Genomic DNA, 24,736 nt, shown 5'->3' on the forward strand with positions numbered 1-24,736 from the left:
CCTATCTCTGGGGTACAGGGTATCACCAAGAAAAGGGCCTTCATTGCTCAAACTTGAAAATAATAGTACCAAATGGTTCCAAAAAGGAATTCAACACTATGAGACCATCACACATACTGGGTACTTAAATATGCTTCTAGAAAGGAGGAAGATAAATTCCTGGGAGAAGGAATAGGACAAGAACTCTTATCTCAAATTTAATTAAAAAAAAAAAACTGACCCCTCAAAATGTCTCCATTTAGAAGAGATAAGCAATGCTTTTGTTTTCCTTAAATTTTTGCAGTTACTCTATCTAATCACAGCAAGTAGGTGATCACTAAGAATTAAGATATAAAAATTCAGAAGCAAACACAAATTCAAATTGGAAAATTTTGTGTGTCATTTACAAAATAGTTCTTTACCTCTGCATTTTATTTCTATGAATTATTCTCTAATATACAGTAATGCTACAAAACTTGGCACCCTGTAGGCTCTCAAATATGTAGTATTAAAAAAAGCCCTTCAAAAAAAAAAAACCCAAAAAAAATCTGTTAACAGACCACCACAATTTTAAAAATTCTGTGTATTTTAAGGCACTTTAATCCATATTTTCTGGGTCTTATGTATGTGAACATTTCTTTATGTACGTCACAAACACATCACACAGGCTGCAGGCTTATTACACATCTCCTTCCTCTGCAGGAAAACTTTTGGCATGTTTGTCAGCCAACGTAGCACCTCACAGAAATTTCAAGCATGGAAATAATCATACTCACACTTCCATTTAATGAGACATTTGTGCTTAAATTGAAGTTATGAATACTGAACAATCAAAACTGTTCAATAAGGGGTACTGATTTACAGAGATGTATTATTTAGAATCTATTAAGAATCTTGGTAGAACCCTCCAAAGTGTTTTTAAGGTGAAATGCTAAAATCATACTTAAGAACAAACATAGTTAAGGAAGAAATAATTTCTCACTACTTGGAATCCAGGTTAATTGCCTTTCTTTTCAAAGTAAGTTTTCCAACATTCTTTCTTTTCTAACTGAAATGAGGTTGGCCTTCAAAACACAAGGAGAAGGAATTATATTTCTGTTCACCTTTACTCTTCCTGAAGATCTGAATTGGTTCATACTGGACCCATACTGGAAAACCTAGAGGAGAATATGAATCCATGGCCCTTTGTAGGGAAGCACTGCAGATGGGTGGCAGAAGGAAGGTGAAGAGCGGTAGCTCATGCTTTTCTGGTAATGCATGTTATTCCCGGCCAGTCATGAGAGGCCTTCCCATGGCTGTTTACCTTGAGATGGCCAATGTTTTCTAGCGGAGGTTTTGGGAGGAAGAGAACTATCACTGCATTTCTTTCTTTGTTGTGAATGAAGAAATGGAGTAGCGAGCAGAAGTGAGAAAACAAAAGAGAAGACAGATAACAGACATGAGAGACACAGTGCAGAACTGTACAGGTGTTAACCGAGGAGCAGAGAAGAGAGTAATCAAGTTTTTATTATGAAATTGGGCATGCAATGCATTAGGATGATGGTGTTTCACAATGGACAATGCTTTGTAAATTCAAATGTTATACTTACCAACTAACAAGTTCAAATAGGAAAAAAAAGAAAAGAAGTCTATGAGAGATTCTATAAACATCTATCTTTCAAAGTGTTCATTGTACTGGTGGCAGGTTATCCTAATCACTAAGTCACAAAATCTCCAGAGCTGTACTGTCCAAGATGGTAGGCAGAGCCATATTAAAATTAATTAAAAATTAACATTAAGTAAAAATAAAAATATGGGTCCTTGGTGTACTAGCCACATTTTAAGTGTTGAGCAGCCACATGTGGGTAGTAGCAACCAAAATGGACCGTGCAAATATAGGTATAGGACATTTCCTTCATCATAGAAAGTTCTCCTGGAGAATACTGCCTTAGAGTATGCCAAAACCAAAGAATATTTTCCTCAGAAGCAGCAGTTTCTCCACGTCTCCCTTACTGCCTGCAGGGTGAAATCCCCCTTCAATAAACAGAGAGTTCTATCAGGCATGTTAGTGTGTGTGGTATACAGCTTAGCAGTACCTCCTCAGGTTTTGGCAAATGAAATTTGTGGTATAGACTCAGCATATCCAAACTCTCTAAATGCTTTACAGTGGATGGATCTCAATTCTAGATGTAAAGAATACAGTGATACCTACCCTTCATTTCACACCCTATTCTGCCCAAGTATTGATTTCCATCACGTGAGTCATAGACTGTTGCTTTATTTAATCACTTCTATTATTAATATATCCTCAGGTGAAAAGTATTTATGGGCTCCTATGTTTGTTCGTACTGTATCTCTGACATTCTTACAGTACTCGGTACACACTTTATCTTGACGGTGTAATTGGTTCATATATTGTGCACTGGTTACAATGAACTCTTACAAATAACAGGCTGAATATGACTTTAGGAGTCTGTACAGATTATAAAAGGGAACTCGATGGATTGTTATTTATTGTGGCCTTGTTTGTACTGCTTGCTGACAGGTATGACCGGTTTAAAACTGCTATAGCTACTGGGTAAATAGCCTTTAAAAAATATTGTGACTTGGAAAGCAGTTCCAATGAATACTGAACTAAGAGTCACTGTGATGTGTTAGGAAGAACACGGGCGTGCGTTAGACCATGTTAAATGCCAAATCTGGCATGTTACTAGCTGTCGGATCTTGGGCAAACTGATCTAAGAGGTTGTTTTGTTTTTGTAAAATGGAGACAACGGTAATTATTTTTCAAAGCTGTGAGGGATGAGTGACAACATATGCAAAGACTGCTGTACACAGCAGGTACACAGTAAGTGTAGCTATATAATACAGCTACTAAACAGATCAGGGTAAAATTTAACAGACTTTGGGGGCGCCTGGGTGGCACAGCGGTTAAGCGTCTGCCTTCGGCTCAGGGCGTGATCCCGGCATTATGGGATCGAGCCCCACATCAGGCTCCTCCACTATGAGCCTGCTTCTTCCTCTCCCACTCCCCCTGCTTGTGTTCCCTCTCTCGCTGGCTGTCTCTATCTCTGTCGAATAAATAAATAAAATCTTAAAAAAAAATTTAACAGAGTTTGGATCAGAACAGATGAGGATTGGAAGAGACAGAAGTTAGAAATATTTTTGAAGAAAATGACCACTCACAAAATATAAGCACCGAAATGTGGAGAACACAATATACTGTTTAGTTTTGAGGAAGTTAAAGAATTTATCCACTCTTATGTTGATATTCCTAAAAAATATAACCTTATTAAAGTTTATAGACTGGCCCAATAATCTTACTGCTTCGATACTGTTAAAGGAATTGATTAGTGATTACGATTAGCATGTATGCACCACCACTGGATGTCATAAAGGAAACTATATATAATTAAGTAATCTCTATGCCTAACATGGGGCTTGAACTCATGACCTTGAGATCAAGACCTTGACTGAATGGGCCAGGCACCCCTAAAATTAAACAGCATAGGAATACAGGCAAAGTGGTTTCATTTTGAAAATATTCAAAAACTGCCATTATTGCAGACTTAGAACATATTAGTCTAAAGTTTGTCATGTTTTATATCCTTACAAATAGAGAAACTGGGTTTTGTGGATAATAAATAACAGAACTAGGATTTAAGTCCAGATCAGTCTGATTCCAAAGCCCATACTTCTCCCATAGCAACTTTAGCTATTAAAAAAATTTTTTTTTCAGTGGGTGGAAAAGTAGAGTCTTTAAAATAAGAATCTAACATTTCTAATTTGTAAATATGACAGGTTGTAGGGCAATTTTCCTCAACAGCAAGAAGGGACTGAAAATATTTAGATTACATAGGTAATTACACAGGTAATATAATAGTCTGACTCTGAAGTCAGATTCTGGCTTTACCAAGAATCAGGTGACTCTGGGTAAGCTCCCGCCATCCCCCGCCCCCAATAGAACTGCCATGAAGATTAAATGAGAGAATGCATGTATAGTATTTACCACAGTGCCTAGCACTCAGTAATTGTTCAATTATTTTATTATTTTCACTACAAAAATTTTACATCTGAATGAATGTTCTATGTGGAAATTGAACCTAGTAATTATTGTCACAAAAGGTTAATGGGACTTTATGACTGATATTATTTGCCTCTTGGACAACAACACATAATAAGCCAAATTTTCAAGTTTCGAAATACTGAAAACAGTATATAATTTGGCTGCTTCTAATTTCAGGCTAGCCTAGTAATACATAAATATGACTAGGAATCTGTTTTAACAATGCAGCAAACAAATATATAGCTTCTGTTACATGTTGAAGGAAACTGATTACTGGCACTTACAAGTAACATTTAGGATATATATAAAATAACTAATCTGAGGAGCTATAATGTGTTCTTACCGATCATTTCAAAGCCTGGAAGGGGAAGAAATTTTAAAATAACTTTTAATGAAGGACACCAAGTTCAAGAGATTACTTAAAGCAATGGTTAAGTTTTGATGATTTATCCCATTTGAAGATTCAAAGAGATAGATCTGACCATCATATTACTATCCCATCTACATGTGGCAATACAGATTTTGTGAAGTAAGAGCAAAATCTTCCTCACTTAATCTAGATTATCTCTTATTTTGATGGCATAGAAATATTTTAATCTAACTACTAATTTTCATTATTTATTTAAATAGGAACCTATATGTAACCTAAAGGAACCTAAAGATAATTGGTCTGTATGTAGAGATATACGTATATTTATGTGTATATGTATATATATGCATAATAGAGTGCTAAAATTTCTATCTTAATTTGTAGAAAAACAAATCCAAAGGGAGGTATCCACTCAAAGTAACAGAATAGTAGAGGTAATTCTAGATATACTACACAAAAACCACTCAAAAATATTTGTGGCTGATGACAGTAAAAAAGGACATTAATACTAGAAAAAAATATGGGTGTATTTTTGATGTTGACATAGAGGAAGGCAATTTAGTATTTACTGTATACTTTCAGCAAAATATGATCCTGTTTCTTGCTGCTGGCATTCGAGAATTTCTTTTATAAAAAGACTTGAATGTGATGTCAGGGAAAAATCTAGATTTTGAACTGGTTAACAGTGTAATCTGGTGAAGAAAAGGAGTAATTTCATTTTAAAGTTTAGAGTCAGAGGAGAGATGTTCATGAATATAAAAAAAGTTTAAAAAGGAGGTCACTGTAAAACTTTTGATATTTTCCACACACATGTCCGACAAAGATAAAGGGATTTTTTTCCTGTAATTTTTTTTAAATAAAGGACAAGAAAAATCTAATAACGGTTTAATGTAGTTATGGGAGATCAACAAAGTGTGACATCACAATATCTCCTTCAATGACCTTAGGGATAAAAATAATTTCCCTTAAGTATCAGTCTACTGTCACAGAGTCCATTTTGAGAAAATACAGTTATGAAATTTATGGATCAACTATGATACACCAAAAATGTTTTCATGCTTATTTAAATAACACTAAAAATTATCCAGAAGAATCCTCTCTTGGATTTCAATTCAAACAGTACATTAGTGTTAACCAGAAAGCAGGTTTTAGATAATCTTGAACCAAGTTAAGTAAATTAAAAAAAAAAAGTATTTTTCCACACTATTCCATGGAATAGAATTATTTAATAGGATTGTTTAGAAAGAATAGATTATATTCATTATATGATCATACTGGCATTTCTTTAAAACTTAATTTCAAATTATTGCATTTGTTATCAATTAGCACTATTTTATAAAAATGGAATATGCATTGAATCTAAAGTTGATTCTCAATTGCAATTTATGAATGCATTTCTTCAATGTGACAATTAAATTTTATCATTATGCTAAAAAAGTAAAAATGAACCTAAAAAACTTCACACTATTATGTAATTTTTGCAAACCATAAGTCAGGTCCTTATTACTATTATGTGGTTATTTCACTTCTTTCTCCCACTTTGACTTATAACTTTAAAGGGAGTTCTATGTATATGGAGTGGTTTATGATAGGATAATCAAAATCTCAGATGACTGGAAGAAAAAGTCTAAAAAAAAAAAAACAACCCCAAAAATGTATTCAGTAATACTGGAACAAGTTATTTACAGATTAAAAATACCCTTTTAAGAGTGCATGTTTTTATAATGGTTCCTAATGGCAAAGACAACGTAAAAAAAATTCACATCTTCATTACTACTGAGATAATGAAATTTTAATAAAGTAGTAAAATACATGAAAAATGAGGCCAGCGGAACTGTGACTTTGTTGCTGTGTCCCAGAAAGTGAGAATACGACTTCCCATAGTATATATCTAGCCAAATGTGCAGGATAACATCCACAATATGAGAACATTAAGAAGAGGGAATATGAAGGACTCCAGTTGGTAAACAACTACAACATGAAAACTGATGGCTTTTATAAATTTAAGGGGGAAAGTTAATCTGAATATGGTCTTATTATCAATATTTTTCAGTTGTGAAAGTTATGATTTGACTATGTGATATATGAAAGTATTATTCATTCCTATTTTAATGTAGTTTGGTAGTTTTCAGATATTCTCTTACTTAAAAAGTGAAATTTCCAGTTGTACTTAACTAGTTTTTATTTTGTTGTAATTTACTTTATCAAGCATCAGCCTTAATGCCAAACTGAGTTATTTTAGATTGTTGATCCACTGAAGTGAATCTAAACTTTTTAATCTCCTTCTCTTTCAAAAGATTCAACATAGTCTATATAATTTTCCTCTTTGCTAGGTCTTTTATATTAATTGGGAAAGGGCTCTAAGTTTTTTGGTAAGATTATTTTTATAATGGCCAATTACATGATGACAGGAATGGAAACTTTAATTTTATTAACTAAATCTCAATTGAGAATTAGCCTTTCCCCCCCCCAAATAAATTAGGCCATCAAAGGACTACTATGCCTCTTAAACTTATTTAATATAAAGAAAACTTACATATCATAAAGAGAATGTGAAGGTTTCTTATGATGAACTTCAAATATATTGTATTATTTTTTCCTGTTCCCTTGAATACTATTAAAATAGTTATCTTTGTATTTCAGGTGCCTAGTACAGTGCAAGGCACATAACAGAATAAGTATCTGATGAGTTAAGATATCCAATAACAATGCAACACATTACAAAATACAAAAACACACCCTTTCAGCTTAGTACTACTACTGTTTTTTCATGCTGAGAAACAAAAAGAGTCAATACAACAAGATGTAACTAATTACAACCGAGGGTTGCTTCTAATTATTAGTTATTTTTATCCCAGAACCAGGGTTAGTGTTTCATGCAGACCTGGGTTAGTAAGTATAATTCCGGAAGAAATTTAGTGACAATTTCTGAAATGTTTAGTATGAACAAGGGCAATGTTAAGTTTGCTTACTGTTTGAGTTACAAGCTTAGTGCTTGCTATTTTTTAAAAAAGGAAATGGGGGAAGAACAAAGGGTGTTTTGGTCGACACTTTGTCTTACCTTCAGATAAACAGAACTGATATTTAATGATCTAAAGAGGGAAAATAAAATAAATGAAACAATCATAAGGAGTGCAAAGTATCACAGAAAAGGAAGGCCATGAGTCATTTATTTTCTTACTGATTTTTTCAAAATTAGTTAATTGTAAAAATGCAGTACCCTCTTACAGTCTTTAAATATTATAATTTACTATACCAAGCACTTCTAGATCTAGACAGTTATTTAACTTTATTTGTAAAATTAGAGATAAGGCAATATTCTTGGCCATAAGATTTGATCCTCTAAAGGTGAGAGAGAGTATGTGCTCAACTTGTGTTTCTTTTGCAGATACTTTGGTAATGATCCCATGAAACACAATAGTCACTGGCCAGTAGCTCAGATAAAATGTGGTGCGTGTACTTTTATGAAGATTGTTGATTTCTAAAGGAACTGCATTTAGGTAAAAGAAAGTATAAATTAAATTTATATAGATTTATTAAATGTATTTCAATGACTGGAATTTTATTCAAGCAAGTTTTGTATTATTTTTAAGAGTTCAGAACAAAAGGGTATTGCATTTCAGGCTCCAGCAATGACAAGTAACTAATACTCGCTTTTAATCTTACCGGCATCAGATGGTAAATGATGGTAGGGAGCTGGAGAAAAAACCTGTGCTGCAAAATCTTCAAATGTCGTTGGTTCTAAATGGTGCTGGACAATTGTTTGCAGGTATCGTGCTCTCTCTTCATAGCTGATTTCCTTCAGTTAAGGATGTACTTAAATGCAGCTTACAGTGGAAAAGAACAGATCTTACCAAAAAGGACTACTCTGATTGCTAAGCCATTACTTCTTCGTAAATGCTCTGGCATATTTAAAAGTATGGGTTTTTAAAGAGCAAAAAAAAAAAATACAGTTTTTAACATAAGTTTACTCTTCAGGTGACACCACTATACATGGCAGCTTAAGAGGGAGACATTTATTAGAAAACAACGATAATGCTGTTAGAAGAAAGAAAGGTAACCATTTACTTGAGATTCAACTGCTCTCAGGTCAGCCTAGGCTCATTTTATCTTGTTAAACTGGCTTCAATCTGCAGATTTACTCTGAAAAGCCACACAATAAATATTAGAATGCTGCTTAAAATACTGTCTGTAATTCTATATTTTTCATTTATAAAGACTTATTGTGAGAAATTCCTGCATATCTTCTTCTTTTTCTAAAATCCTTGTATTTTCCCAACAATTGTTCTCATTTTGAATGGAAGACTACTGTTGCTGTAATCCTTGAATAACTCCATGTGGTTAAGATAAATACATAGTTGAATCTGTACGTCAGGAAAAAATATCTAGTCAATTATAACACTGAAACAAGCAGGAATATTTGCAAAGAGTCCACAGGACTCCTAAATACTGTCTAACAAAGCATCTACAGGGCACTGACACTGACAGAAAAATACTGTACTTCCCTTTCACCACATTTTCTTCTCTGATATTATTGACAAGCAACCAGTACCTTGAAGTGTTGTTGCTTTTGAACAACCCACTCCAGGCTTCCTGTTTCAGCAGGCCTGATTGTGCTGTTAGCACAGAGAGGGCGAGAAAGAGAGAGAATATTTCTGTTGTTCACGAAAGCAGCTATGGAAATGGCTGTCAAAATGTAGAGCAGCAGGCAGTAACATACAATTATCAGGAAAAACTCACATGCTGACTTCATGTCGTATAGTTCCTGAACTGAGAAATCAGTTAACCTTTCTTCTACAACTTTTAAAAGTTTTCCTGCTGTATCAGTGTGCTATGTTGACAGGCTTTACAGAAGACATTTATATAAGTATGAAGGCTAATAAAAATTTGCCTATTGGTTTTCCTTCCTTCACTGAGTTTTTTCCAAAACCCATTTTCCCCAAAACTCTTTTTTTAAAACTGCAATTCAATCACTGTAGCTCTTCAGTTCTAGAAATTGTAGACTAAGCCTACAACCAGACCAAGAAAAACATTTGTAAGGAAGATAATTTAAAGTGATAATTCAGTCGGAGCTAACACAGCCACAGTTACATTTACAAAAGGGTATTGATTAAGAGGAGGAAAAAAGGGGCGCCTGGGTGGCACAGCGGTTGAGCGTCTGCCTTCGGCTCAGGGCGTGATCCCAGCGCTATGGGATCGAGCCCCACATCAGGCTCTTCTGCTATGAGCCTGCTTCTTCCTCTCCCACCCCCCCTGCTTGTGTTCCCTCTCTTGCTGGCTGTCTCTCTGTTGAATAAATAAATACAATCTTTAAAAAAAAAAAAAAAAAGAGGAAAAAAGCTAAGAGTTAAAGGTAGGACTATATTCATTAGGTCCTTAGACTATGATGTTGTCCTTTGCCCTCTAAATGGCTTGAGTACTCTATTCTCGATTTACAATTTATTTTATGCATTAAATACTGAAATCTGAATTCCAATTTCTTGCAATCCATTATTTTCAATTTTGTACACTGGGATTGAACTTTGAGGAATTCTTCTCAGGAGAAGATGCTATATTAAAATGATCAGTGGAAAGGATTTTATGGAAGAAACAAAGATAGTTTTGAATGTTATCTTAGAAAAGTAATATAGCACACTTTTTAAAAAGAAGGTATATGGTTATAAGTGGAAGAGGATGAAACTGATGGTTCAATCTAAATAATACCACATATCTCACAACTTGTTGGAAAGTACTTTTTTCATTGGGGGAGATTCACAGCTGCCGAATTTTCTGCAGTTAATAGAGTCCTTTGATTCACAGCAGTGCCCCTTGTACAAAAAATACTGGCCTTTGTGTATTACCAGAAACTAATTTTCTATTTGGCTGAAAAGGGAAAAATGGGGTTATTGCTTCTCCCTCCTACAGAGCTTTTCATTATGCCTGATGCACTCAACTTCTAAGCTCTTCTGAGAAAAAAAATAACTGAAGAGGCAAGAGGTAGAAAAATGAGCTTGTTAGCACATTAGAAGTGAAGTATCTTGGTGGGCCCTAGAAATTCCCAGTGGTGTGTTAACTTATCACTCTATGCATGCTGGCACTGATAGTCTCCCAATTGATCACTCTCTTTTCGCACCAAAGGTGCTGCCAGGAAGCAAAGGCTGAAGGCCCACAGGAGAACAGTCTGCTATCAAAACAAGCTGTTTTTAAAAGTCTGCTTGAATGGGTAAAATGCTTCATGAAAAGTAGGGTGGAGACACCTACCTGCTTTTAAAATGCTCTACTTTCAGAGGGCCTATAAATGAAATATTTTACTTTATCTTATTATATTTAGAGTTTATTACACAAAAAAATTAGGCAGATAGAAAGCAAATGTTAATATTTCTAAAGCCAGGAGGACATTTCCAGTGTAGCAAAATTTAATAAAGGAATGAATATCTACATAAAATACATTTGGAGTGTAATTCTACTTCACTATTAAAAAACTCTGAAGAAACTCAAATATAAAGCTATACAAACTAAAATTATCCAGCTATATTTTTTGTATAAAAACGCAGGATGTATTTTTTTAATTACAAAAAAATCTTCATTAAGTCTAAAACGATTTTTAAAAGTTCAAGTCAAGGTGGCAGAGTCAGTGAAAACAATGAGTAATGGTTGAATTTAAATGAAAAACCGAAGCACTTAACACAAATTAGGCAGGCTAATGTCTCAAAGTTCCCTTTTGGGGGGGGGGTTGTCTATGGTAACTCACCTTCTAAAAGCTAAATATTCTTTATAATTTTCCAAGTTTGATGTAGCCAAATAAACAACAAACCAACCTAATCAAAGTACTTACATTCCTCCCCTCCTTCTAGAAAACATGTTAAAGAGACATAAGGAACTCTAACTACTTAAACCACAATCCTGAGTCCATAAACAGAATATTTTGTGACTGAGATGATGATAAAAATCAGTTAAAAACAGTGCTGTTAGCATGTGCAATGGTAACCATAATCCAAAGCGGTTAATTCCTATATCGCCTCATAATAGATCAGACACTTATTCCTTAAAAGGCAACTCTCTAGGGAAGAGTTATTAGTACCTATAAAGTGAGTGGCATACACAAACTTGATCACTAGCAACAACAGGATAGCTCAAGCTATATTCCTACTGTGAGTGCATGTTGCCATGGGCATCAAAATTAAAACAACCGAAATGGGTGAGATGATAGGGAATGGTAAAGAAATTCAAAGAAAAATTTAAAGTACAAGTCTAAGTTGAATTAAGGTTTTTGTTGTAAATTTAAAACAACTCAAGCCAAAACTAGCTAATAAAAGGCCATTTGATGAGGGAGACTTTTAGCTGGTAGGAATCTTTAATACAGAACTAGCCAATCAAAAGAAATAACACACAGGTGCTGCAATCACAGCAATATAATTATCCACTAATCCTCCTTCCTTCTACTTTCTGCAAAAGCAGAAAAGGGGGGAAGGAACATTACCATTCTAAAAATAATAAAGGGAACTAAACATTTTTTCTAGTATAAATACTTTAAACCTAATCTGTGCTTCATTAATATTAACATTATTCATTTTAAGTAACTACTTTTGATTTTAAACTTACATATGAAATTATTTATGGCCCTCTGTCACTGTGTAAAGACCAGCTGTCAAGAAACTGGGGTGCAATTTCAGTCTGGTCCTGGAAAGAGATGCATGAATTCTCTGTGCTGCAGTTTATCTATACGTTAAACGGGGATACCACCACCTGCTCCTATTTATGTAATAGGGATGAAGATAAAGGATATAAATATAGGGTAACCCAAAAGCCCGCCTACATTTGTGCTAAACATAGTTTTTCTGACTTTTGGTTCAAGTCTTTGTAAATAGCAGGTGCTGTCTCCCTGAGGGCAATTTTCAATGTCTGTTTAAGGAATATACCTGTATTCATGCGCAAGAACTCTGGTAATATTTGTTTGTGGTATCCAACAGAGGGACTTTTGACTTATTCTGATGACAGAGAAAATGATTTCTCATGAGAAAAAGACAATATGAAGAAAAGCTACTACAGAAGGATAATTAGTACGCTTTTCAATTTTACTAATGCATAGGGAGGACATAGAAAAGGTAGATTTGGTTTTAAAGAAGCAACAGCCTTTCATTCTCCACAATAATTTTCTTAATAATCGAATGTAATTGTGAACTGCTTTTAAAGTGAGAAAGGGAGAAACCTTCAGTTTTGTGATCATTAATTCCATGACATGCCCAGGTTTTATAAACATTTAGCTCAACTGTAATTCGTCACAAGTCTCAAAAAAATGGAAGTGTGTGCCTGTGTGTATGTATAATGTTGTACATAGCAAGCATGAGTATGAAGTATTTTTCACAAAAAGGAAATATGAAAATTACAATTTTAAGTATATGTCTGAGACCTATCACTGCTTAATTAATTTCCTCAAGTTCAGATTTAATGTTTTCTTTCCAAAACAAAAAAATATTGGCTCTTTTTTAAGTAAAGGCAAGGTATGAAGTGTTTATATCTATACTCAATATCATAGCCTCAGAGATTTAAGGCCCATTCTGAAATTCCTAAATTAGTAAGCACTTGCCTGCACTCAGATATTTCTGTGGCTTCTTTGCTGTTTTAACACTTAGGGATTTTATCTCCCTTCTCTGTATGGGAGATTCCAAGAACAGTAATTGTAGGAAGAGGGAGGAGAGTTCTGGCTCCTGACTTAAAATCTGGAGAGCATTACTTACAATAGTCACCAAGTTTGTAAGATGGTTGGTGGGAGTTTTCACATCACAGAACTCAACAAATGCCACAAATCAGGCCTCCCCCTGCTCTCAGAGCCAGTTGTTAAACACCAAGTATGCCTTTTTCTTTGTGTTTGTTCTGCTAATAACCTAGTGGAGACACTACTGTCATAAGGGCAGAGACCATGTCCTTTTTATTTTTACACACCCAGCACCTAACACAAGGCCCAGAAGTACTCAATGACTACTTATAAATTATAGAAGGAATGAACAAAGCTGGCCTGACAGTTGATAAGGAGACTGTTATACAGACAACCTCCTTCCTTTAATCCCAATGTGGCTCTCCAGAAGCAAAACCCTTTGGGGCCAATATAGTTGGGACTTTGCTAAGATTGGATTTACAGACAGTTTGAATCCTCCTGTGAGAGTCTGGTTCTACCCCTACCCTTGATCTTGCTGACCTTCTTTGGAAGAGGAAAAAGTGAATAAAACACCATGTACACATACCTAAAGTATAATATTAAGAAAAAGAAAACTAATAAAACTAATATTAAGAAAAAAAATCCTAATTGCCTGAAAAATAAATCCTATAAATCTTGAAATTACAACCCATTAAATTTACAACTGAAATATTTTGCTCCACTGGTTGTGACAATTTATTTAAATTTAAAGAAATCCTTAAAATTTTCATAAATTCTACAATGGTATGAGGCAAGATATTAATAAACTAATTCTATTCATTCAAGTGGCCATCTGTAAAGAAAGGAGAAAGGGAAGAAACGTCAAGAAAATCTCTGTAGATAAAAATCAAATGAAGGGTAATTTCAAAACCATTTTAGGCAGATTTCTAAAACTGCTCTGGTACACATAAGAGTAGACTTGAAATACTCTTGAAAAATAATATTTGGAAATTTAAACATTCAGGTTTTTTAAAAAGACTATATTGAGAGGGTTTACCCCAGGGCATCATTTATTGAGAATATTTTAGGACAGTCTGAACTAGAGGAAGGATACAACAATCATCTACCAACATTACTTTCAGGAAACTTAGCAAAAGCAGGAAAATGTGTATTCGGCAATAAGCCTCGCCTGGATGGAGAATACAAACAGAGATTTGCTCGGAAAAACAAAGCTGCTGATCTGTAGAGTTGGCACTAGAACCTTGGTCATTTAATAGTTCAGTGCTCTTTCTATATCCAATCTCAATGATTTCAGTTTTGTATGGAGAGAAGAAAAGACATTTAGGCATTTTAGTTAGCTCAAGGATGGCCAACACAATGACTGTTAGCTTAAATTTGAAGACTGCCATTTCTGAAAAATGTTTGTTTATATACTAAATACCATATATAATGCAGGAAAAATCCTTGGCATGCTGTAATAAAAATGAGAAAATAAACCACATTTGGCTTTTTAGTTCTAAAAGGCCTTGAAGTATCTTCCAATATTCTGAAGCAATGTCATTACACAGGATCTTAGAGAAATAATGAAAAATAAGAATTTTATTGAGATATATATTTTGTAAGTACATCTCAAGAATCACATGGCTATTATTAGCAGTAGTAAAGGGTCATATTTTCTTGAAATATACAGGGCAATTAAGTACCCCATGGCCTAGGCACTGCTCATCCATAGGATGAAAGTAAATTATACTTGCTTACATTATAAAGCCAAGATCTGGTAAATTAATACTCCATTCCTTTCCTACAGTAGCTAATTTCTTTAAGACACATGCAGTGTAGCTCATATACAGTAAAAATTTCCTCTAAGTAAATGGAATGAATCTTGTTATTTATATTGTGTATTTGTATTACCTTAATAGAAATTCTTCTGAAAGTCTGCAACAGGTTATAACAAATCACTGTGTATGATTTTTATGATGCATTATACTAATGAAATTCTTTAGTAGTTGTTACTATCTACGCAATGAAGGGAAAGCTGTGATTTGTCAGAGTAGACAAAGCTGGGCTTTAATCCATCCTTTTAACCATAGTGCCAAGTCTATATTGTTTTCACTGCGTCTCAATTAGGAGACAGGCAGGACACCTGGTACTTCTTTATCTAAGTCCCATGGGCTGCCAGATGACTCAAAATCCATAACAGGTGCTAAGGCAGTGTGAGGATAGTCTTATTATTGAAAGCTGGAGTTGAATAAAATTTGGACCATATATAATTGCTCATAAATCAGTCAATTACTAAATGAAAACATTAAGTAAAAAGTTGATAAGCCCAATTCTACCAAAGTTCATGTAAATACATTTAAAAAGATTAACCTTAAATAAATAGGATTAAAAATTTAAACCTCCCTAAAGGTTCTGAAAAATCCTTCCTGATTTAATAATCCAATAATCACTGATGGTTTCTAAAAAGCACTAACATGATTATGAAATATGTATATTCCACTTTATGAAAGTTGTATGAAGTAAAACATCTAAAAGAAAAGCTGAGTTACCTAGATTTCAAATTTAATGAAGTTAAAATTTTAGATTCTCATTCTTGGTAAGAGGTACTTGAAAATATTATCATTAAGTAATAACAAGACTTTCTCAGTCAACAGACTGCTTCAGAATCACAAGTCTTAGTTTAAGACTTTAAAAAACATTGGGGGATAACTAGAAACATTTTCTATTGTTCCTTTGAGGAACAAAAATTTCAGTATGTATGTGTATGAAATGAATGTATGTGTTTGAACTAAACACTAAACTTGGATTCTCGTTAGAAGATTGCAAAAAGGAAAAAAGTAAGTGAAATTTTACAGTGTACAATTACTTACGTGTTATCTCTACCTAAATGTGTACTAATTTAATTAAGATTTTGTTTAAATGCTATAATTATCAGGAGTACAGAAAAAGTGATTTATTATCATGGTAAGTAGTTACAAAGTACAACAAACTGTCATTTAAGACTGTGTCATAGAATCTATGATAAACAGTATATTGGCTTAAACTAATGCACTATATGCCCCGAGGGAATGATGGGCTTAGAGACTGGACTTTAACATCAAAATCTACCCATTAATCTTGACTTAAATATAATCTATTCTGCAGTAAAAGGAAGAATGGGCATTCAATGAATTACTGTTTTTGAAATACTGCACTGGTGCCCATTTACTAAAAGCATTTAAGGGGACATGAGGAGATGGACGACTGGTAAATTTTAGACTGTTACTATTTCACAAACATGCATTTGATTTTTCACCAACTTAGCAAGAGCATCCCTTTTTAAAAAATTATAAATTAAAGGACATGTTGCAGAAATTATAACATTGCAATATAATTTAGTCAACTTAGGTTCAGCTGAAATCATTATCTATGGAAATATGCTGTAAGGGCAGGATCGTCAGGATCCTGGGGGCTGAAGAAAGCCGAAGTAGATCATTGTTTCTTTGCATCAGAACCACCAAATGCTTGATTAGACTGACCAGAAAAAATGGAAAGGCCAGCAGTAAGTGTTTATACAAATATCATGGCATACATTGCTTCATAAAAAGGGAAACAGCCCTCCTATTTTTAAATATACCCAAAACAGACTTCAAGGAGAGAGAGAGAGAGAGAGAGAGAACCACAAATGACTGAAATAGTTATCAGCTATTCATTTAAATGATAAACCTGGTATTTAACCCTAAGATTTGCTGACTAGTTTATCTACAGTGGATTATTTTAGCACTTGCGATTGTTATGCATAAGATTAATTTACATTTCTATATTAATGTAGCTTGTAGGTATTCAGATATTTGGGAATTCTAAAAAACACAGTATAAAGGAAATTAAGCCAAATTTGTGTTTATCTTTATCTGATACATGGATTGTGGTGGTTTTAATCCATTTGCCCTTATTTTGAATTAAAAAAATTTTTTTGTGAAGATTAAAAAAATACATTTTCATCTAAACATAGAAAACATCAAAGCAAAACTGACTTTTGCTCTGTTATAATCTGGTGGGTTTAGAATAGATAATGGCATGTTAACAAGAAATTACTACAGGTGGGTGCTTAAATATATTTATTTGCTTTCTTTTTATAGTAGGTATGTGCTAAATAAAAGTCAACACTCCTATCAAGAGAGTAAGTAAATGCAGAAACATCAGTTCTACAACAGCTATTTTCGCTCCTTCTCTTTTCTGAACAGCAATTAGTAAAGCAACCCCTTCCCCTCCTCCCTAGTGCTGTCAAGCTGTTCAGAGCAGTTTGCAACTCGACAATGGTACCATTGTGAATGCTCTCTGGGCTTCCTTCCCACAGAGAGTTAAATGGGCAGTTCCTGCTGCCCATGATTGGTGTCCAGTGAAATAATACTCAAGAGCCAGGTTTTATCAGCTTCACGCCAAAGAAGTGAAGCCAGGGAACCCAAGCCTTCATATCATACTGGACCATATGCCAACCCTGATGGCCCCAAAGGTTTATCACTATGAATCAGGATCCATCATGTCCCTTGTGAAATTTCACTTCACATACCTTATGTGAAATGCAAAGCTTCACTAAAAACCGAACCTTCTTTACAATTGGCATGAACAGATGGACGGTAACAGTGGTTTGGCAAGCAAAAGTTAAGATTTAAATAGGCTGTATTCTAGTGTTTGAGAGGAAAAGCAGTTAGAAGAAAATGGGGAGATTTGTGACCCATAGTTCAATTTTAATTCCATTATTGAGTTATTAAAAATTCAACGGCAAAACCCCTCATGTTTAGTAAAAGGAAAAGAATGGATTAAAAGCACTGCAATTCCTATGTCAAACAAGGTTAAAGACTAATTTCAGCTTTACATCCTTCATTCTTTGCTCTCTGAAATCCACAAATAGCATCTAAATCTACTGCTGTTTTTATATTTAAACAAAGACTAGAATAAAACTTGTACATTCTATAGTAGTAGGTGTAGTGAACGTTAATGTGAACATACCGGTGCACCTCCATCACTAATATAAAAAACATACGGGTTTAACAGAGGGGAAAAAAGTCCCTGTTCTATCACAGGTGAGAATGTAATGAAGATGGAAGTAGAGAAACTTCATTTTGTTATTTTTAAAGACAGTTTGCCCAACACCTGATAGAATTCTCTACCTTCCTTCTATCGCATGCACTGTGATATGATCCAACTGTTCAGACCGGCCTGTGTGGACCATACTGCCACACTGGATTTGACAAGACAGCAAAGATGGTGGTAGTGCTTTCTTTTCCTTTGCTATTTTTGCTATGAAGCCAATGTACTATCGGAATAGGATAAAAAATGCCTCATTTATCAGTAACATAAAAAAGCAAATAGTGTGTAAAAGCACTTAATAAGGCATGAAAGTACTTTACAGGAAAAGTGTAAAGAAGGCTTGTTATGCAAGAATTGAGTCTATCATAAAACTTAAGATTATGATAATCTCAAATGCTCTTTTTGAAATGGCAAATATATGTAAATATTATCAAACACTTAGAGAACTTCTTAGTCTTATTACTAGCTATTACTGTTACTAGCCTGGAAATTACTGTATGACTAAGTATAAAAAATATTTAAATAATCTATAAACTAACTCATTTTAGAAAGACTTTACTATAAAAGGAAAATACATTCAAGCTGTGCTCTGCTATTCAAGAAGCAAGAATTATATAAAGGCAAAAGGAATTGTCATCTTAGACACTGGCTGTTGTATTACTGGTCGTAACATTACAAAACCAAGTTTATGTTTTGTTTTGTTTTTCTGCTTGACTGCATTATCTGGTTTGGACCTCATCTGCTATTACTCTTCCCGATGCTTTATACCACCCAATACTGAGGAACTCCTATTTCTTACCCACATTACACTTTTATCCCTTCATGCTTCCTTGGTAAAACCATTCCTGATTTCCTCCTCCCCACTATCCTCTTCCACTGTAATTAAACAAATCACTTTTACCATCCTACTTTGCAGATATCACTACTGCTGGACTCCTCACCAGAGGGCACTTCATTCATTCACTACTTGCTCATTCACGCATTCACCCACCCAACCCACCCGTCCATTCAGACTGTAAGCCGCTATACCAGACTGTAAGCTTTGAAAGCAGTGACTGTTTTTCTATCCCTAGCTTTTCTCTCACAGCACCTCCCATACAGTAGGTAGTCAAGAAATATTTGGTGAATAAATGAAAGATCCCAAATTGCTTAGCAACCTTTTTTTCGGGGAAAGGAATATAAACTTTCTTTTTTTACATGAACAAGTTTGGATGCCATTCAAATTACTGAGATAGTCACTTTTCCCCCCTTTTGTAATGACTTATTTCATAAGATTTTATTCCTTTATTTCTGAGAGGATCTTAAACGTACTTATTTTAAAGTCATTTTGATGTTCAATATAGCCTTTTTTAATACTTAAATCTGTCATTGATGCATTAAGTGTTCTTGGTAGAGAATAAAAATAAAAAATATCTCTAGAATTAATATAATGAAATAGAAAAAGAAGTTGGTCATATACTGAAGTCATTTTTGTGAGCTCCCATTGTTTAAATATAGGAAAAGTAATTATTATTGGTCTTAATTAGTAAAATGATCATCTCAAGAGAACGTTAAAAGATGCCATTTTTAGACACTGGTTCAATTCTACAGAATAAACTTCACCATTATCAAAAATTTATTACATAGCAGAGAGATTTATGTTTATTGCCTTTATATTTTTGAAAGGACAAAGGCATATTTGCTAGCCCAAAACTAACATCTTTAAAGGCATGCAATAAAATATTCCCACAATGATTGTAAGGAAACCTCTCAAAATACCAATAACATCATCAATAGGCATATATTGCCATATTTTAAAAAGAACAGCTGAATAAAATAAAACTGATATAAGACTATTATTAGAATCACAACAGAAGTGTTGCACATATCCAGGGTCCCTGTTTGTTTAAATAATTAATCTATGTGCATACACAGACTATAAGGTTTAGCAATAAAATACAGGCCAGGGGAGGGGTATGTTTAATCAAAGCTTAAAAAAACAAAAACAAAAACCTTCAACAGCGATGTCCATCTCTTTAACACAGGAGACTGCAACGCTCTCATTACAGAGCACATTGTTAAGTAAATAAGAATGTTTGTCTGCTCTTAGGACATACTACAATGGTTAATATCAAAGGCACAAGGGCTGTAAGCATTTAAAAGCCACAAAGCCTGGATCACTTAGTTGGTGAAATATTTTATTGAAAGAATTCTCCTCTTTTGAAGTATGAATGACCACAAAATATAAATCTTAGGGTTTGTAACAAATAACCAATTTGTCCATGAAGTTTAAGACTTTCATTTAGAAAGTATGTAGAATGAAGGGCACTTAATGAGATATTGAGGGCTCCTAATGGAACCACTGATGTAGGTGGTGCAAAGTTTCAAGAAGTGAAACCGAAGACCTCAGCAGTATGTAGACTTTCATAGCTGCCCCTCCCAGCTCTCCTGTGGCTACCACCTTCCTTGCCTTTCAGCAGGGAGTGTAAGCCTTCAGGACTATAACCACTGCTGCCTCTGTCCTTGGGGAGTGGGGGACATTAAATTGTACTCTTCCTAGGACAACATCTGTCACTTCATCAAGACACAAGTGTTTTGGCTCACTTTTCTCCTTGACAGATCCTCCTGCCCTCTCACCCCCCTCAAGAAGTGGAGGCAGAAACCTCACTGACAATTGACCTCTGAAAATTATTTTCATTAAACTGTAATGTCCTCTAATAAAAATATAATGATTAATCAGTCAAAATACAACACCTTTTGTGTGTATGCTATTCTGGCTTGTTCATGTATCAGAGGCAGTTTCTACTGTTCTTAGGTTTCCTTTCCTTACCTATCCAGCATGCTCTTACAGTTGTAGCCTAGACCAATACAAACCACCAAATATAACAACAACGAACAACTTATTTTTAAAAGTACACTTGGAAATGAACAGAAATTTTCTGTTAAAAAGAAAAAATCCATCTACCTAACCTGTACTGTTATTACAACAAATAGCTAGCTACTTATTGCTCTGGTAGAAGCTAGTGAAACCAGGATTAGTAAGACTTACTAATATGTGCACACACAATAAGTCCTATAACAAAATGTTATAAGGCAGTGTGTTGCTTAGAGAAGGAAACTTTGTTAAAAAAAAAAAAGTTTGGGTCATGCAGAACAAGCATATTACATGGAAGATACTAGAGAAGAGTATTCTTGGGGCAAAAACATAGAAAAGAGAAGAGCACTCAGGGATGATAAATATGGTCTAGCTAGACACAGGGTGTCCTGACTGTCAGTATAGTGGGAGATGACAGTAAGGATGGGGGGTGGAGCAGGAAGGAGTACAAGTATGTTTGACAAAACTATAGTGAGGGATATGAGGTTGGGAAGGTTAAGCTAGTAAGAACTGTTTGCATGCAGTCAAAGAATTCACATAAGAATTTCAATACACAAAATAGACAAGGCAAGAAACAATAATTGTTGGAGAGGATGTGGAGAAAGGGGATCCCTCCTACATTGTTGGTGGGAATGCAAGTTGGTACAGCCACTCTGGAAAACAGTGTGGAGGTCCCTTAAAAAGTTAAAAATTGAGCTACCCTATGACCCAGCCATTGCACTAGTGGGTGTTTACCCCAAAGATACAGACGTAGTGAAGAGAAGGGCCATATGCACCCCAATGTTCATAGCAGCATTGTCCACAACAGCTAAATCGTGGAAGGAGCCGAGATGCCCTTCAACAGATGACTGGATTAAGCAGTTGTGGTTCATATATACAATGGAATATTACTCAGCCATCAGAAAGAACGAATTCTCAACATTTGCTGCAACATGGACGGCACTGGAGGAGATAATGCTAAGTGAAATAAGTCAAGCAGAGAAAGACAATTATCATATGATTTCTCTCATCTATGGAACATAAGAACTAGGATGATCGGTAGGGGAAGAAAGGGATAAAGAAAGGGGGGGTAATCAGAAGGGGGAATGAAGCATGAGAGACTATGGACTCTGAGAAACAAACTGAGGGCCTCAGAGGGGAGGGAAGTGGGGGAATGGGATAGACCGGTGATGGGTAGTAAGGAGGGCACGTACTGCATGGTGCACTGGGTGTTACACGCAACTAATGAATCATCGAACTTTACATCGGAAACTGGGGATGTACTGTATGGTGACTAACATAATATAATAAAAAAAATTAAAAAAAAATTTCAAAACGCACTCAACAGCCAGCACAAGTTTTTTTATAACTTATATTTGTGTTTTAGAGGAATATTTCTAGTGTAGAACGTAATAATATCCTCAACTATCAGGTAACTACCATTTTCTGAGCTCTTGCTACATGACAGGCTGCTTAGTGCCTCTACAGATAATTTAATCCTCACAACAGTCTTGAGTTTAGTACTCTTTTTACAGATTAAAATAAAACTTAGTGATTCTGGACTTTGAAACCCATGCTGATTTGCCAACAATCAGCTTCCACATTTGAAAATATAATTTATAAATTAAGGACGTTCCATTTTTATGAACATTATCTTAAGAAATAATCTTCAAAAGACAGTATACATAAAATTATGTAGTTTCTCAATAAACTCACTTTCTTCTAACACGAAATGGCAGCAATATTGATGGGCCTCCCTAAGAGGTTTTATAATGTTCTATCATAATGAATGGCAAACTACATTAGTGGAGCCAATCAATTACATTTCATTTCATTTTGGCTCTCATACTTTTGCAACAAGTTCTTTACATGTGAGTAGTAGAACTGCAGGGATAACAAACTGTGACTAATTGAAGAATGATCATTGACTTCTGGTAATTTGTCTGATAAAGTTAAACAGAAACCCAATTCTGGCATTTACAAAAAGGTCAAATCTAAACAGATTAGAACAAATCAAATAATATTGGTTTGGTAGGAAAGAATATTAAACCTAGGAAGAACGTGTTTTTTAAAGATGCCATTTAATTTTATAATACCCCCCATACCGTGTATTTTAGAATATACATATGTAATATATTTACATATATATGTATACATATATACATATATGTAATTTATATATTATATATAAATAAGCCCCTACATATAAATTACAAGAAGCCCCATAAAAAGCCCCTACATATAATTACAAGAATTATAAAAGACATGCTGCATTCCATCTTCTAAAATCTCACCCTCTGAGTCCCAGATTTTCTATGCATTCTTTATTTTCTTACTCCCTAAGTAATAATTTCTTCCTTAGAACTCCCAGAACATTTTATCTATAACCCTATGTCACATTTTATCTTATAACTATTAATTTACATATTATTCTCTCCCCTATTAAATGATAAGCGTATTGGAGAAAAAAAATTACCATCTACAGCTGCCCCTTGAACAACGTGGAGGCTGGGGTGCCAACATCCTATGCAGCTCCAAAATCTTTTAATTCCCCCAAAACTTAGCTATTAATAGCTTACTGCTGATAAGAGCCTTACTGAGAAGTTGATTAACACATACTTTGTATGTTACATGCATTTCATACTGTATTCTTAAACTAGAAAAAAGAAAACATTAAGAAAATCCTGAGGAAAAAATACATTTACAATACTATACAGTATTTGTCAGAAAAAAACCCCACAAATAAGTGGACCTGTGCAGTTCAAACCTATGTTGTTCAAGGCTCAACTGTGAGTCTCTACATGTTTCTCAAATCTTCACCACTATCATAAAAGTGATCAGGAAATATTTTTGACAGACGAATAACAGTACAGTTCTATTTCTTGAGCTGGTCGTGGTTAAACTATAATTATTCACCATACAGTACATTTAGAATTTATGTATTTTTTTCAAGTTATATTTACAGTACGGTTAAAAAGAAAAATTTAAGAAAAATGGGACATGTGAGACAGTTAATTTTGTCAACTTGGCTAGGTCATGGTATCCAGGTTTTGGTTAAACACCAGTCTTGGCATTGCTGTGCAGGTATTTTTTCAGATGTGATTACCATTTAAAATCAAGAGACTGAGTAAAGCAGATCATACTCTATAATGTATGTGGGTGGGCCTCAACCAATCAGTTGAAGGCTTTAAGAGAAAAGACTGAGGTCCTTATGGAAGTAAGGAATTCTACCTCCAGATGCCTTCTGACTCAGATTACAATATCAACTTTACCTAAGAACTCCTGCAGATTTCAGACTTGCCAGTCCCCACAACTGTGTGAGCTAATTCCTTAAAATTAATCTTTCTCTCTTTATGTATGTATATACCTACATCCTAGTGACTCTCTTTCTTTGAGAACCCTAATACAACATGATTGTACACTGTAAATTCTGAAAATTTCTTATAATAAATCTCATGTTAAAAAAAGAAACAGTATACATGACAGCATCATATTTAACATTTGCACATAGCTGAAATGTCTCTAGGATCATAAAAAAATTGCTTTAAAATTTTTATTTAAGGTATAATGATAGCTAAGATCATGAAATTAATACTGCAACATTATTCCCACTGCAAAAAAGCCAAAAAAAATTAAAAACAACAACAGCAAAGCAACCCAACCCCAACACACACACACACACACACACACACACACACACATACACTCAACAGGTAACTTAACAAATGATGGCTGAGATCAACCTGAAATACCCCTCAGGTCCACTGGTTACCCAGAATCTGCCTATTCTTCCTCCCCAGCATTGCATTTCAATTCTAATTGCAT

At 34.5% G+C, this 24,736-nt stretch overlaps 1 protein-coding gene and 1 long non-coding RNA gene across 9 annotated transcripts in view; one reads left to right on the forward strand and one right to left on the reverse strand.

The window, feature by feature from the left end:
• LOC105239132 overlaps nt 1–24,736 on the forward strand; it is a 283,627-nt gene that overhangs the window by 155,236 nt on the left and 103,655 nt on the right. The gene's annotated exons all lie outside the window — the stretch shown is intronic.
• RALGAPA1 (Ral GTPase activating protein catalytic subunit alpha 1) overlaps nt 1–24,736 on the reverse strand; it is a 241,958-nt gene that overhangs the window by 1,733 nt on the left and 215,489 nt on the right. For 5 of the 8 annotated variants that reach the window (XM_019803334.2, XM_019803330.2, XM_019803333.2 and 2 more), the window contains 2 exons: nt 8,061–8,185; nt 1,569–1,571 (listed from right to left, as the gene is read on the reverse strand). In XM_019803334.2, the coding sequence (XP_019658893.1) occupies nt 1,569–1,571; nt 8,061–8,185 (128 nt within the window). Of the gene's footprint in view, nt 1–1,568; nt 1,572–7,455; nt 7,487–8,060; nt 8,186–24,736 lie in introns of all 8 variants that reach the window. The other 3 variants (XM_002922820.4, XM_019803329.2, XM_019803332.2) reach the window with 2 other exon arrangements.

The sequence above is a fragment of the Ailuropoda melanoleuca genome, chromosome 20 (assembly GCF_002007445.2).
Source record: "Ailuropoda melanoleuca isolate Jingjing chromosome 20, ASM200744v2, whole genome shotgun sequence".
Taxonomy (NCBI): domain Eukaryota; kingdom Metazoa; phylum Chordata; class Mammalia; order Carnivora; family Ursidae; genus Ailuropoda; species Ailuropoda melanoleuca.